Source organism: Fundulus heteroclitus, chromosome 10, assembly GCF_011125445.2.
Source record: "Fundulus heteroclitus isolate FHET01 chromosome 10, MU-UCD_Fhet_4.1, whole genome shotgun sequence".
Taxonomy (NCBI): Eukaryota; Metazoa; Chordata; class Actinopteri; order Cyprinodontiformes; family Fundulidae; genus Fundulus; species Fundulus heteroclitus.
This window is the reverse complement of record NC_046370.1, coordinates 12,722,254-12,738,608: the sequence shown is the minus strand read 5'-3', so window position 1 is coordinate 12,738,608 and position 16,355 is coordinate 12,722,254. Positions and strand designations below refer to the sequence as shown.

Here is a 16,355-nt window from a genome sequence, read left to right as displayed (position 1 = left end):
TCTCAAGTCGTTTGGAGCTTCCAACCGTTTTTCTTCCATGATTTCCCTGTGTTTAGTCCCATCCTCATTGCCACCCCCACTGACCACCTCTGCTGTCCCTGCTGAAGGAAAAGCATTCCCAGAGCATTTTACTGTAGTGCTGTTCTGCAGCGATGTTCTGTTCAGGGTGCAGTGTTAGTGTTTCTCCGCACACAGCATTTTGCATGTAGGTCAAAAAGTTCACTTTTGGTGTCATTTGACAAGAGCGTCTTCTTCCACAAGTTTGCAGTGTCCCCTACACAGCCTATGACAAAATGCAAACAAAATTTTCATCAATGGTTTTCTTGTTGCTACTCTTCCATAAAAGCCAAGTTCGTGAATTGAATGACTAGTATTTTTCCTGTCCACAGATTCTTCCTGCAGCTCCTCTATAGTTACCATAAACCTCTTGCCTGTTTCTCTAACCATTTCCTTGCCAAACTTTTCAACGAAGGAGAATGGCTATAACCTTGTAGGTTTGCGGTTTGGCTACACTCAGTTTTACGATGCTGGATTGAACAGTACTCTCCGAGATGCTAAAACATTGAGATACTGTTTTATAACCCAATGTCTCCAAAACATTCTCCCTGACCTGTCTGCTGTGTTTCTTGGTCTTCATGGTGGTGTTTGTTTTCTAATATTCTCTAACGAAAGCAAACATAGAACAGTTGTATTTATTCAAAGTTAAATTACCCAAATAGAGACCCATGTTCCTAATTAAGTAGTTTGTTAAGGAAAACTCTTCAGATTTTCATTTGTAAAAAGTGTTGAAAATGCATTTTTTTCTTTCTTGCACTTGAAGATTATGGACTACTTAGTTTAATGAGACAGGAGGTAGGAGTGCATTATCTTTTTACAAATCTCACAAAAGACTCACAAAACCATAAAAGTCTTTATTAATAGGTAACATGAATCTATACACAAATAATCATACCCTTAATAAACTAAGTGTGTAAGTGTTGGGATATCTACTGTTTTTTACTGGAGGGTAAAAGAAATAAAGAAATTAAATTAAAGAGAAAGATCTATTCTTGGGATCAATATTTGTTTCCCAGTTAGCAATAATTTAATGATTTATTTATCAAAAATGTGGTCTTAGTAAATGAAGATCATTTATAACCTCTGTATGATCCATTGGTATGAAATGCAAATACTTGTAATTTTTTGCCTGGTCCTAATAATTTCTTCAGGAAAACCACATTTCACAGTTGTCATACCTGCTGAGATCTTATCAGCTAAATTTCCTTCAACGTTCAAAAAATTGTATTTTTAAATACCTTTGAAGAACAAATCATTTTATCAATGGTAATTGTGTGCAAGCCCAGACTGAGTGAATAGCACCATAACAAGTAGTATTTACCTTGCTGAATGTTCTTTGTTCTTCCCACTCTCAATAATTCACAACAAAATCATGAAATTTTCAAACTTTTGAACCACATTGGTATCTTTTTTAAGGTTGTTATGCAGGCTATTGGGATGAATTTGGATTTGTAAATTTCTGACAGTACGAAAACTGAATATAGCACCAAGCTACGACATGTGTATCCATGATTTTCCTCTAGAAACTTGCCACCAGAAAAGAACACTCAAAATCTTAGTTGCCCAAAGAAAACGAAAAAGAGACCTGACCAGTATTCAGATATGAGTGAAGGCTGGATTGGTCAAATAGCGGGAGTCAGTTCTTGGCGGTGATGAGGGTTTGGTATAATGGTTTCACCACGACATGGAGGAAGAGGGAGCTGTCGATGAGGTAATCGGACGTGCGTCGATACAGATTGGCTTCGGCCAAGAAGTCACCGTTTTCCTCGGTGCTCTGGTGGAAGTTGTACACGTGCTTGACGACCAGCCTACCGTGCTGCTGAGCCATCACAAGAACCGTCTTCTGGAAATTCACTCCGGCAAAGTCTGCGCTGGATGTGGCTGGAGTGATGATGATGCGAGGGCGCCCTCCTTCCACACGTGTCGGCTGCATGGCGCCAGTCTCTGTGTACATCGGCCTCATGCTGAGGGGCAACCAGCGCGGCGAAAACAAGGCGTTCCAGGTCACTCGTTTGCTGGCATCGTGGCTGCTGGGCCCCAGCTGGGTTTGGAAGCTGGTGCTGCGGTCATCTCGCGTTGGATTGTTGATGATCCAAGGCGAACCCCACACTGTAGACAGGTAGTTCCTCGGGACAAAGAGGCTACAGTTCACGTCAAAGTATTTGGCCATCTGTAGCGGCGATGCCGAGTGAAACTGGTAGGACATGTAGAGCAGGTCACGGACTGACTCCTGATAGTGAGCCAGGACTCTAGACTGGGTCTGCAGGCGGAACAGCTCCCTAGGGGACATCATGGCATAACGTATAGCTCTTAACGCGTTCTCTGCCGTCAAACCATCAGGCTCATTCTTTATAATCCAGGCCTCAAGAGCCGCAAAGAGTTCCACTTCGCTCTGCAGGACGAGGTCGGAGCGCTGCAGCAGCGTCATGAGCAGCTCGCTGCTAATTGTCACCCACTCCCCGCTCTGCAGCACTACTGAAAGGTTCCAGGCCAGGTACTGCAGACAGCTATCCCTCAGCACAACGTCCCCCGCTTGCAGGGCATATTCGTACCAGCCTGCCACATGACCTGAAGGGGAGTGTCTGGCCATATTCTGGGTCATGTAGAGGGTGACACCCTGCTGGAGACTCTGCACTTGGTACTTGGTGGCCAGCTTGTGCAGAGGTGTGGCCTGGTCGAGACGAAGCGAAATGTCTCCGCAATACAGATATCTGCGAAAAGAGGACAACGGGTTCACATTTTCGAGTGTTACCCGCCAAACAAACAAATCTTGCACATATTTATAAATGTTTGTTTTGAAAATGTATTGCTGAGCAGGTAATTAGCAATCTGTAGAGAAAACTCAAACAATCAGCAGAACTGTGAGCTAAAGAAGCTAAGACCTGCTGTTAAGATTTGAGGTTGGGTTGATAATTCTCGGTGGTTTTGTTGCTTTTAATGACCAGTTTTTATTTTAGGTTTTCAATTATTATCTGAACTTACATTTTTCTCAGTACATCTTAAAACCATTCGAACCTTTTGAACAGGGGCTTTTTATTTGGGCTGCTATAGTGCATCGCCCCAATCAAAATTGCAGGCAAAAACTGTTCCCGTTACATTTTGGAGTTATCTTTAAGTGTATGCCTAAATACATACGTTTCAATTGCGAGGTGTAACAGTTCTAAACATCTGGTTGCTGAATTGTCGTGTCGCCACCTGTCAATCAATCTTTGAGGCTAGTCTGTAACTGACCAATCAGCGATCACGATTTGTCCCAAAGTGAAATAGCCCTTACGCAAAGAAGTCTCTAAGAGAGCCGTAAAGTTGACTGGAGTCTCTCCAGATTCTGTGTACATATCTTTATATGCTGTTTGGGTCAAACCTTTCAGTTTTCTCTATTCTCTATTGCATTTTTTGAACAACTACTGTACATCACGGTATTTGCTGCTGAACTGCTAAACAACATCATGGACTTCCAGCTTGTACATTTCATAAATGCGCCATTTTCCTGTTTTTTCACTGTTATTTTGTATTCCAAGTTTAAGGATGCTGAAGCTACACGTGGAACTGACAATGTTTGCCATAGATGCCATATGTTCCAGAAAGCAGAACAGGTAGTTCTGTTGTTTTCTGGATAATGGTAAGCCTGTATCACAAAGTAATTAGCAAATTCCAAGAAAGTAACCTTTTATATTCTGAAAATGCACACAATTCCTGTAAGTATACAATGTGACCTTTGCATTTCATGACAGATTGTAACTTGTAAGTGCAGGATAATCCATCGTTAGCGATCCAATGTTCATCATAGATCACCATCATGGACATCATAGATCATCATCTGCCTACCTCCAGCCATCACTGGGTGAGAGGCGGACTATATCTTGGACACCCTGATCCATCACAAGGTTAGCACTTAAATATATTAAAGATGTGTTTAGCACCCAGGCCTTCTGGTTCAAGACAAGTCCACCTCCCTAGATTCAGAACCAAACAAGTCTACTTTCCTTTATCATGCCATTGCAATGTACTTTTTTAATGTGTTTTCTTTCTTATATGTTCATCATCCATCCATCCATCCATCATGCATCCATTGTCTATACCCACTTATCCGTAAAGGGTCACGGTCATTGGATAAGGGGCAGGGTTAGGCCTGTACAGGTCATCAGTCCATCACAGGGCAACACAGCATAATCCAGATGGCAAACAACCATGCACACAATCATACTTGCAACTAAGGGCAGGTACGAATATGCAAATTCCATGTAGAAAGACCCCAGACTGGGATTTGAATCCAGGACCTTCTTGCTGCAAGTCAACAATGCCAGCAACATGGCAATGTGGCAATATGGCCAGCAACAGTCAGGACATATATTGTCAGAATTATAATAATAACTTTCCAAAATAGCTTATTTGCTCTAGTGGCACAGTGGGTAGCGCGACCCATGTACGGAGGCCTTAGTCGTCGACCCGGGTTCGACTCCGACTCACGGTCCTTTGCCGCATGTCTCTCTCCCTCTTCCAGCCCCTTTCCTGTCAGCCTACTGTGTTAAAAAGAAAGCATGCCAATAAAGTGAAAAACCTCCAAATAAAAAAAAAATAGCTTATTTGCTATTGAGGCATTGTGCACAACGTGATATTGTGCAAGTGTGAAAAGAAGATAAAGGATAAATGCTAGATTCATTTTTTTGCATGTGGATGAGAGATGCACATACAGATAAAAGGATTTGGTTAGCTAAATGTTTTTTTCTGTTAAATGCTGTTATCTTATGAGTCTAAAATCTATGAGTTTTACTTTGAAAACTCAACTATCCTAATTCTCTATAGCTGAAGTACAAAATGTAAATAATGTCCAACATTGAGTTTGTTCAATTGTTTCTGCGCTGAAAGGCTCAGCCTCGGGCTTGAACAAGATTATTTTATCAGTCCAGAAAAAGGAAAGATTCTGGTATTGAAGAACCTCATTAGTGCATGTGAAATAAAAAATATATATTTGTGCATTAATTATAATGATTATTGTCTCTGTGCAGTCCAATCAGTTATATAATCATCTTATAGTTGCACCACAGATCTCAATGAGCAGCTCAGCAATTCTCCTCATTCATCAGTTTTCTCTTGGTCTTATAATAAGTCTTTGCTTCTTTTGTTTTGTTTTGTTTTGTTTTTTCGTTTTAGGTGTAAGGCATGGCACAACCCGCTGGGTCACAAGATAACTCAGTTAGGCTCTAATGGTGGGATGGGGTTAGGATTTACACTTCCAGCCTCACCTGATGAACCTGTCGAACACAGCGGCACAGTCGGAGCTCTCTCTAAGCACCACGGTGCTGCTGTTGCGGCTCAGCAGCATCTCCTCGAACACCGGGCTCTGCAGGGAGAGCACCAGGGAGTGGGCTTGGATCACTTTCACCTCGTCTGCATTGGGCGTCTCCACACGCAGGGACACATCACTTCCATTCCCCTGAACCAGCAGGGCCTCCAGGCGCTGCACCAGGGCTTGGGAGTGGCTGATGGTGTTCGTGTCGCTGCTTCCGTCCTGGGCGAGGTCAGCTTTCAGCAGGCCTGCTTCAACAGAGGGAAGAATAAAAGGGAGGCACTGGGGAAGTTAGTGCATGTCACGCCCAGAATTCAGCTCACATTCAGAGCTTGCCAACCAGTTGCATGTGACTATTTATTGGGGCAGATAGTGGGGAAGTGTCATGAAAATCCATGGCATTGATCGGCCCAGCTGCACTTGCTGTGTGGATAATGAAGGATTGTGGGTCATGTTTAATTAAATCTCTGTCTCAGCTCACCACCTCCTGCAGCTCATTTTCTGCTGGACTGGGCGGTTTCATGTAACTGCAGGGGTTTGAGCCTAGATTTGTGTCTAACTCCGGTTCCTCTTTCTGATTCTCACAAATGTGTAACACTTCCTTCCCCAAGCTTCATGCAGACAGAACGCACTGTGAACTCATCCGCTGGCTGTGAGGTTCCTAGTGAGTCAATGCACAGACGGCAGAAATCTTTTATAGTGGAGTCCAAAAGTCACAGAAATCAGTTAGTTACTCAGGTTTTCCATTTTAGAGGAGTCACCCAACATGTTTTTTTTTAAATATATTTAACTTGATTACCACTATATGAACTCTTGTGTTCAGTTGTAATGCTCCAAAGTCCAATTATTCTACTTTTAGTAAAAAAAAAAAGAGTAATTTACTTCTTATCCCCACCTCTATCTCTACTTCAGTTTTGTTACATCTCATCAAACTCTCCTTTGCAATATATTGCCCGGTCTCCTAAAATGAAAACAATGCTGACTGGTTTAGTTTTAGTTATGGCTTACCTGCAGCAGCTGCCTCCATCTGCAGCCACACGGTCAGAAGCAACATTCCTGCGTGGACAAGATCCCCCCGTTTAATCATCTTCCCTCTTGCCCGTCCTCACTGCCGTTAGACGTCTGATTCCAGGAGCCCGGCTATGTGAAAATCTGAGGGGACCTTGCTACCATCATTGATTGGTGGGCGGAAACTGGGGTTGATGCTGCGCTTATCACTATGACTGACTTTTTCTATCCTCATCAGTACTGGTTGGATGGCATTGATCGTTTGATCTAATGAGGCTGATGAACCTCACAGAGCTTAATACTCTGAAAGGGAAAAGAAAAGAGTTTCACTGATTATAAATAAGATTCCAGAGCTGGAAGAAAACGTTTTTTTTTAATCATCAATAACTCTGTGCAGCCAATTTCTATCTGACTTGATCAGTCACTTTAGTTGTTGGGACAGAAATTTGGCCCAATCGTCTCACCAATGTTGCTATAGTTCATTGATATTTGCAGATAATTGCTTTAATGCAACACTCTTAAAATCCAGCAAAAGCAATTAATTGAAGTTGAGATCTTGACTTTGACCTTTGAGTCACTTTAGTTTGTTTTTTTTTTTGTTTTTTGTTTTTCTGATAGTCGATTGTACATTTGCTGCTGATTTTGGGATCGTTGCCTCATTGGTGACCCAGTTTGCGTCGGCTGTCGGACAGATGGCCTCACACTTGAATTTAGCATGCTTCCGTGTAAAAGAGGAGTTCATGGTCAATTCAGTGACTGCAGGGTGCTCAGTTCCTGTGGCTGCAAACCCAAATCATTAACCATAACCTATCGTTTGGTTAATGTAGCACTTTGAAAAACAATTGGAAGGCTGACCAACATACCTTACACAATGAAACCCAGAATAAAATACAAATGCAGGTCAAAAGGTAAACGGACAAACAATACAGACAGAAAATCCATAAAAGTAAAAGAAAAACATCAACACCTCACCTTGAGTTGAAGGCCATGGAGTGAATGGGATTAAAATGAGAAAATGAGCCTGGATGATGTGCTTTCCATGATTTAAGAGCTGCTAAAGAAAAAGCTCTACCCATTCAGTTTACATCATGTCTTTGGAAGCTCTACAAGCATCTGGTCTACTGATCTGAGGCAACTTGACATATGGAGACTTTAGTTCATGCAGATAAAACAGGCAACATTATCAAGAGGCTTAACAACAAATAAAAAACTTTGGACATAAACTGGGAGTCAGTAATGGAAACTAAATGGCTGGGAAAACGTGCTCAGGTTTTACACTAGCTGTAGGCAAACATGTTTTGGGAACCTGATTCTAAAAAAAAGTACATGGACAATGCAGATGACTGTCCACTGTGGCTCTTCGCTTCTTCTGGAGGAGTGAATGCTGCTTGTCAAGACTCGATGCAATCCGCTGGGTTTCCTTAGATAGGAAACTTTTTGACCAATTCGTATAATTTGACTTTGTAAAGTGCCTTGAGATTACATGTATCACTTTTTGACACCTTGACATAACATTAATGGCAGAGAAATACAAAGTTAACATATAGCCCATTTACTTAAACATTTGAGATCTGTTAAAATTAATGTTTATATTGGAAATATAGACAATTATTCAACATTAATGAAATATTTCCCAACAACACATATTTAATGATTATTATAAGGTCCTTACTGAAAACCTCTCGGTGAAAAAAATAAACATCAGTAAAACAAATTTTGTAGCTTCAAAGCTCTAATCAACCAAATTCAGGTGTCCTAAATTTAGGTAAAAAATTTCTTTTTAGTAACAATTATTTATTTTTCTTTAAATATTTGTTTAACTCTCTAAGATTTGACACTCAGTCTGGTAACTTCATAGTGGAGACTGGTTCTTCATAGTCATGCATGTCAGTGTGTCCACCCAGTTCTACCGACGAGAGTGACACTTTGTCAAATGCAATTTATTTCCAGCTTCGGGCTACAAAACGCCTCATTAGGAAGGACAGTGAGATGCACAATCAATATTATCTCAATGTCATTTTCTTTCAGCTCAGAATCAGAATCAGCATTAAGTGGCCATGATTGTTGGCACAATCAAATAATCTGACTTTAGTTACAGCGCTCGCAGCATGCAGACATTTGGTCTGAACACCTTTGAACATGAAGCACATGCCCACAGAGTCTTCGGCTGTTTTCTATTTGTGTTTGTCAGCGCAGAACCCTCAAATGTGAGGCAAAGCGTGCCTGAGTTCATACAACTCCCTTTATTGATCAGAACGCTTAAATCTTCCTCACTGTTCCATAGTTGGGCTGGAAATCAAGTTTTGAGATCTCAGCCCTTTATCTTTTGACTTAAAATATCTAGTATGAATTTATGGCAGACATTTCTAAAGATGGCAGTGGATAGATTCTGGAAAGACAGAAGCTGTAAGGAAGGTAAGGACACAAGGGAGGAAGTGAGGTAGCATTAAAGTAGGCAAAGACAGAAATAAATAACATAAGAAAGGAAAGAAGTAATGACACTGGGAAGAGTAGAAGTAGCCGAACAATATAAAGACACTACAAAGAAAGGAACAAGGAACAAAAGAACTGATCCAAACCATTAATCTTTAGAAAACTTGTCCTCAGGGGCTCGCCAGATGCTGAATTTATAGTTAAATTTGTAATCTGAAAAAGATGTTTAACTACAGGACAGCAACAGCCAGCTTACACCAACAATCTCCACTGATATTCTGTGAGTTGTACTTACATATTGCTTCCACTAGAGGGTATTCTGACTGTAGCTTGCAGACAGTGACAATAACGCAAGCTATTGTTTAAACTAGTATGTAATTATTACTTTCCTGTTCTTTTTTTAAATCTGCAGTTAGAATTAAAAGTTAGCCGGTAATCAGAACCCAGGCTTTAAGTGGAATGAATCAGTCAACATTGGATGAATCAGGGAACTAGAGAATCATTAAAGTTTAAAGCATGGACATGTGTCATGCTGGACTATTTCTAAACCTGCTTCTATTTTCTATTGTTTTAAATAACTTAGCATCCTCCTGGATATCCATACATTTACTGAGCCAGTCTTAGTTTGAAGCAGTTTTTTTTAACTTTTTTTATTTTTACTTATTTGCAAATCGAGTCTTTAGCTTGGATCTTGGATGTGAATCACAGACAGAAGCACATGTTTGCTCAGAAGGGGAAAATTGGAACTTCAATGTTAAGCATTGAAGATTTTTCCAGTGATTGCTAAAAAGAGTATATGTGATTCCTGACATATCATTTTTGAATGTAAAAAATAACAATTATTTTTTTTAATGCTATACTACTTCACATTGTTTCGCTATTTTTGAGAGATTCTTGCCTCAAACTAAGTTATTCATGTAAATCTGCCTGTGGTATGTATAATTCTGGGATAAATTGTATGTATATATTTCAAGTGTAAACCAGCTTTTTGTGTACCTCTGACCAATCATGTTTTTTCAGGTGAATTCTAAAAGATAAGGAAAATATTTTACAACGATTTATTTTGGTCTTATCGCAAAAGTATTGCATAGACTTTGTGTATCCACTGTAAAATGTAAACTTTAACACTAATTTAATTTAGGGCACACTCACCTGCAAGCTTTATGTTCACGTGGATTAAATAAATGGGGGATCCAAACTGGATATCTGGATAGAAGGTTGATGTTTCTAAAATTCAACTAATTCTGCAAGCTGTTCGTGTAGCTTTTTAAAAATCATGATAAACAATAAAGTTACAGCTGTACCTATTATAAGATAATACGATAATACAAGACGCATTTTATTGATCCCCGAATTAGGAATGTATTGGACTGAAGCATAACATAGCACAACAGGGACAAGCTCAACATAAGACTGAGAGATATGAAGTAGAAAATCTTAAAATATCCAGACGTATTTACATTCTATAGGGGCAATTGTGCAGCAGAAATTAAAAGTAATGTGCAATGTTTGCAGCATGCAAGTGAAAGTCAGCAATAGGTGATTCAGAAAAGTGTCAGTAAAAGTTATAGTAAGTTATTGTACAGGGTGATGACATGTGGAAGGAGAGATTTTTTGTATGAGTCTGTTCGATAGAGGAGCTGTGACAGTCTGTTGGAGAAGGTGCTCCTCTGTCTGTCCAGTGTGAGACGGGGGGGGGGGGGGGGGGGGGGGGGGACAGTCCAGGTTGTCCATAATGGATCTTCAGTCTGAGACCAATCACAGAGCTCGCCCTCCTATTGACCTTGTCCAGTCTGTGGGTGTCTCTCTATGTGTTTTATGATTATAAGAAAGGGCAAAAGCATATTTTATTTTATGTAGCTGATTATATACAGCAACTGACAATAAAATGCTTCTTTTTACATTTCTGCTATAAAACTGTCACCCAACACTCATAATCCAAATATATGAAAGTGGAAAGTTGTTATCTCATACATATAAAGCTGCCTGCTTTTACTCTACAACTCTTTGTCTTTATTAAATAAATTCATGAACTTAATTGTTTCATCTACAACGGTGTTTAAATCTGTCTGTAATCACGTGGACTCTGGTCATAATGTTAAGACTGATGTCTTCTTTTCTTTACAGCAAAAAGTCAAGTACAGATCCAAATTAGGGAATTAATGTGACACTGGAGTCCTTGCTCTGGTATGACTGATAAAACAGAAATTAGATTTTTCTTTTTCAATGAAAAACTTACCGGTTGAAGTAATTCTATATTCAATAATGCAAATACAGTGCTACAATGGCCTTACAGGCTTTTTCAGATTTTGCTTTTGTGGTCAGTTTAAATGTTCTAATATCAGTGATAACCTGAGTAAGTACACAATGGTTCCATTACATGTTTAAAGAAGAAAAAAACAACCTACCCTTGTGTGGAAAAAGTAATTTCCACATGTCAAATAATACATTTACTGTGGTTAGCTACATTTTCTGAAAAGCTGTGAACACTTTTGATAGCCTCTCCCAAGCATGATTGCAGCAAGACCTGTGGAGTCAAGAAACCCCAATTCTTTAAACCTGTCGGGCTGAGATCCCCAAAAAACAGCACATCATGCCCTGAGCTAAAAAAATTCAAGAACAGATGGTAAAAAGTAATCTATATCTCTTATTGTGGAAAAGTTTCAAAAGCCAATCCTAAGTCTTTGGGAAGTCAGTGAATCACAGTCAGATCCATGGTTAGTAAAAAAAAACAAAAAACAAAACATGAAGCTATGGCAAACCTTTCTAAGAGTGGCCATTCTACCCATATTACTCCAAGAGCACATCAGCAACTAATTCAAGAGGAAACCAAAAGAACCCAGAGAGTAGAGCACTGTAGGCCTCATTTGCCACTGATAAGGTCAGTGTTCATGATCCCACATTAACAATTTCAATGGGCAAAAATAGCATCCATTGGAGTTAAACTGCAGCTGTAACCTGACTTTCGCCAGATGGATGTAGTTCCACAGAGCTCCACACATCCATCTGGAATTGCTGCCATTGGGGGGGATTTCAACACCACATGAAGTGGACGAGCCAATCAGGATCAGCGGGCGGAGAAGTGATCAGAGAAGCGACTGTTTGGATTCAATCAACAATGGCAACTTGCAGCAAGGAAGCAAGCGGTAACATTGATGCTGGTATTTCATCAGTGTTGTCCCTGTACATAATGTAGCCTTTTATACCCAGATTTTCCACGCACAGACGACATTGGTAATTTACCGGCGTCTTACTATATCTACAATGGCGGCTGTTCTGTTTTGTTTTTTTCCTGCGACGCTCTCGTCAGCGTCACAGGTTGGTTACGATGAGAGTGGTTGAAGTAGCGCATCAGTAAAGATGACGGACAAGACGTTTATCCAGTCATATGCAAGAATTTTTGATAAGAAACTTCCTTCTGAAATACATCTCCAATGGAGCGATCCAAGATGGATGTGTGGAGCTCTGCGGAATGAAATCCATCCAACGAGAGTCAAATTAATTCAGATTCTCTGCATCTTTAAATAGACCACTCACGCTCAAAACCACCTCATTGTGGCTTAATTAAACTAATTACAAAAGAGGAGTGCGGCAAAATTCTTTGCAAATGCTCGATAGCCGTGGCTGCCTCCAAGTGTGGCAATCTAGTTATTATGTTTAAGGGGGATTACTAATTACTTTGGTTATTTGAGTGGAGCGAGTTTGAACTGTTTCTTTTATTAATGAAATTATCACCTCAAACCTGCCCTTTGTATTTGATAAAGTTATCTTTGATATTAAAAAGTGTTTCATCTGCTGAAACATTTAATTGTGATAATAATCCAAACACAGACGGGATGCAGAAGGGGGTGAAAACCTTTTCACGGCACTACTTAAAATTAAACATGTTCCAATAAAACCCCTGATCAGCTCTGAATTGCGATCAGGAGCTCAATTCCTTTAATAAAAAAAATCTGAAAATACTTTCCCCATTTCTTGGATCCATTAAAACCTTTCACTCACAATAATCGATTTACATAATCGTGAATATAAAGCAAAAGCGGGAACAAAACACAAATCTCTGTCAGACGTTTTCAAAGGGATTGGTGTTTCAGTGCAGTCAAAGTGAGTGTCTGATGGGAGATAATTTGTTTGTCTGCAAAGGTGCTGCAGTTACAGATCAAGTGTCTGGTTGCAGGACGGCTGCACGCAGGGACAGTTCGGAGGGAGGAGGCTATGGCAGGCGTCCAGGCTCAGGGTGACCCGGGAGACGAGCTCGGCTTCAGCATCGCTTCATCTCACTCAGCCGCCACCGTGAGCTCCGTTTTCTCTGTCTTCCACTCCTCTAGCAGCTGTATCTCTTTCACAGCATCATGCCGGTAAAGGCCGAATATAAATTAGCTGCAAACAGACATAGGGACGTGCAACTGGTGTCATGAATCTTAAATCCATGCACCAAGCTCCCTGACGATGAATTATCTACAGTGAATTACACGGGGATCTTCTGCTGAAAGAGGTTTAGTATTTAAAGGTTTATCAAAGCATCACTGTACAATGAATCATGGTTAATTAATGAGTCATCAATCAGACAAATGAAACACATTTAATTGCAGATTCATAATTCAAGAAAAGTTACTTTGCAAACAATGATTAAAGCACCCCTAATTTCTTTTTATTTTGCCTCCAATGAGCTGGACTATCTTCTAATCCTTTAAAGTGATTTTGATCAATAGTTCTTCAGTCTCTCTGAAGCTTGTTTTGAAGCTTATCCACAAACTTTGGTTGCTTTTTTTTGTGCCTGAATGAGATAGGATTCAGATTTGTTGTCTTTTAAGTTTTTATAAGTGATCTGCGCAGATGGATTTTCACGTGTGTTTCGAGCGGACAGAGGAACTGAGAGCTGCGGTTTGGATGCGGCATGGAAACGAAGCGTTGAAGCTGAGATCTGGGACTGCGCTTGGAGCGGGATGGTTTACTGGAAAAACAGAGTTTAGGATTAACGCTGGGAAAAATAAGACTCAGGGGGAAAAAGAAAATGATGAAAACCAAAAGACACCGGTGAGAATAATGACTGAAGCAGAAGCTAGAATTTGACAGTGCGGCAGAGCGGAGGTAAAGCAGATCAGATCCTGATGACTGACTGAGTGCAGCTCATCGGACTCTATGCCAACTCTAAAAACCCAACTCTACTTTTTTAATTAGGGCACACACTCTTGGGGCCAGCTTCATACACCCAAGCATTTTGGACAGTGTTTTTCTTAGTCCTTGTCTAAAAAGTGATCCCAACCACACAGCAGCATTTACAAGATATTCACAGAGTAAGCATGTGGCAACTTTAGGGGTACTGAACCTCAGCTTCACTTTAGAAGATTTAATATCATAAAACCAGTTTGCCACTTACCTGAGTCGATCAAAAATGACAGAATATAGAAAATATGTCGCTGCGTGGATAGAGGGAGTGTAATCTTACATTTGATTTCAAGTGAGGCACAACTCAGTTGAAGTTATGTTCTCACATCTGATTACCTTTAAACTCCAATTTGAATTGTAGCTCCTAAATACTGCTAAATAAAGAATTTGGGTCATCCTAAACACACCCACAACAGGAAAGCCGTGTGTCAGAAAGTGAGAAAATGTGGTTTTGTGCTTTTATTATTGTGGACAGAAATATGTGATCTCAAAAGGGCCATAGTTCTTCAAATGCCTGGCAGGTATAGGTTTGAAATAGTTTTTCGGCCAAGATGTTTCTTTATTTGCGGAAATGAGACTGTGTCTACGTGTTTGTTTGGTATGAGGGATCGCTGCAAATTCAATGACACAGTACAGATGACTGTTCAGGAGGAGTGAATGCTGCAAGTCACTGATTCAATGTAGTTTGCTGGGTTTACTCAGATAGAAAACGTTTTAACCAATCTGTCCCTATGATTTAGTTGAACTGACTTTGTAAAGTGACTTGAGATGACATATCTTGTGAATTGCCACTAAATAAATAAAATTGAATCAAATTGACCCTGTCAAAATATAAAAAAAAATATATAAAAGGGTATCAATTATTACTAATAGAATTACTAACTTTTTTATTAAAAATTGGCATCTACAAAACTATGAACACCCTTCTAGTAATCAATGGAAAAAACTTCAATGCCAATACAGCTGTCACGGCTTTGCAGTTTGCTGACCAACTTGCATGTTTAATCTAGTGTACAGACAGTTTTTCTAAACATTAAGATACTTATACAGAGCATGATGCCAATAAAGATTTTTTTTTTTGATTGTCTGAGGAGGGGTATATTGATTAAGGCGCAAATTTCTTTGTGGGGTGTAAAACAAAAACTTCATATCATGCTGAAAACACTCTAGCTAAAATTAAACACGGTGGTGGCAGCATCATGCTCTGCGGATGTTGGCCACAGTTTAGTTTAACGCATTTTTCGGACTATAAGCCGCACGTAAATTTCCTAAACATCCTTAAATTTTTTTAAAAACTTGATGGTGCGAGTTATAATCTGGTGCGCCTTATATGTGATACTGTTGTGCTTACTGACTGATTTTTTTGTGGTACAATGTGCTCAAAAATCTGTTAAAATGTATAAATATGACTTTGGTTAGCAATGGAGCCGCTCCACTTAATGGTTATTCAGAGCATTACCAGCCACTACCTGGTCGACCCTGTAACAGGACCCCTGAGTAGTCTACAAGACTGCCTGACTGTAATGTCTAAACTAGAAGTGCATTAGTGTAAGGCAGAACTAGCCCGCAGTATGCGCTAGCAACAATAAACCAAGTAAGTTAATTCAATATAAAAGTTATGTTTATTTAGGCTTTATGTCAGAAACAGGGCAGTGCAGTCCAGCTACTCTGTCCTCCCAACAGAGACAGACAGCTCTCCCTTTCAGGGCCGTGAAGGGCTGGAGTAATACTACACACTTTGGGAAGAATATTTAATGCTTATAATCTGGTCCGGCTTATGTGTGGACAAAGACACACATAGACACGTAAATTCACAGTGTACCTTATAATCCGGTGCGCCTTATGGTCCGAAAAATACGGTATAGCCCCATATCTATCAACAGCCCTGGTCTGAGATCACTACTCTGCTCGTATTTAAAGCTAGCTGTGTGCATGAGAGAGCTGTTAAAATAATAAAAGGATCTTCAACCCTGAGAGGAACTAGAGGGGAAATTAGCCATCATTAATCCTACATTATAATTGCAATATATAAAAAAAAAGAACATGTCTGGGATCAGCAGTAGGATTCTAGATTTCTGTTGTTATTCCTGCCTATAAAAGGAGATTAACATATATCCCTTTTACTTCTTCACTCCCAGCATGTCTGATTGATGGAGTCGTGTCTGTGAATCATCATCAGCTGCACGCTTCATTATTGGCTTGACTGACCCCTGCTGCAGGGCAAGGTCAGGGCTATAACACTGTATGTCGGATAAACACTCAATAATATGCGGCTGCAGGCTGAGGGTCAGCCATGTTGGGTCATAGCAAGCTCACGTAGGGATCAGGTTTGTAAATGGTTCCTCAACAAGCTTTGGATGAATTAGGCCGTCGGATCTGCTCATTTGACGCTCTGTTTGCT

At 40.1% G+C, this 16,355-nt stretch overlaps 1 protein-coding gene across 2 annotated transcripts; it reads right to left on the bottom strand.

Moving 5' to 3' along the window:
• Positions 1-891: 891 nt before the first annotated feature.
• LOC105926410 (BTB/POZ domain-containing protein 17) lies at positions 892-6,518 on the bottom strand. Of its 2 annotated transcripts, none has more exons than XM_021316507.2 (3): positions 6,353-6,518; positions 5,301-5,592; positions 892-2,768 (listed from the first exon to the last, which is right to left on the bottom strand). In XM_021316507.2, the coding sequence occupies exons 1-3, from the start codon at positions 6,429-6,431 to the stop codon at positions 1,694-1,696; spliced, it is 1,446 nt and encodes a 481-aa protein (XP_021172182.2). In that variant the 5' UTR covers positions 6,432-6,518; the 3' UTR covers positions 892-1,693. The 2 variants fall into 2 exon arrangements, with proteins under 2 accessions (XP_021172182.2, XP_012718175.2); XM_012862721.3 differs by having other exon boundaries at positions 5,301-5,595; positions 6,353-6,517.
• Positions 6,519-16,355: the final 9,837 nt, after the last annotated feature.

What these genes read in the sequence shown, in the direction of transcription:
- LOC105926410 (XM_012862721.3), bottom strand. Translation starts at nt 6,431, where the DNA reads ATGATTAAACGGGGGGATCTTGTCCACGCAGGAATGTTGCTTCTGACC. An exon ending in GATGGAGGCAGCTGCTGCAG is followed by an intron (nt 5,596 to 6,352) that starts GTAAGCCATAAC and finishes CCTCTGTTGAAG; the next exon opens with CAGGCCTGCTGAAAGCTGAC. An exon ending in GTGTTCGACAGGTTCATCAG is followed by an intron (nt 2,769 to 5,300) that starts GTGAGGCTGGAA and finishes CTCTTTTCGCAG; the next exon opens with ATATCTGTATTGCGGAGACA.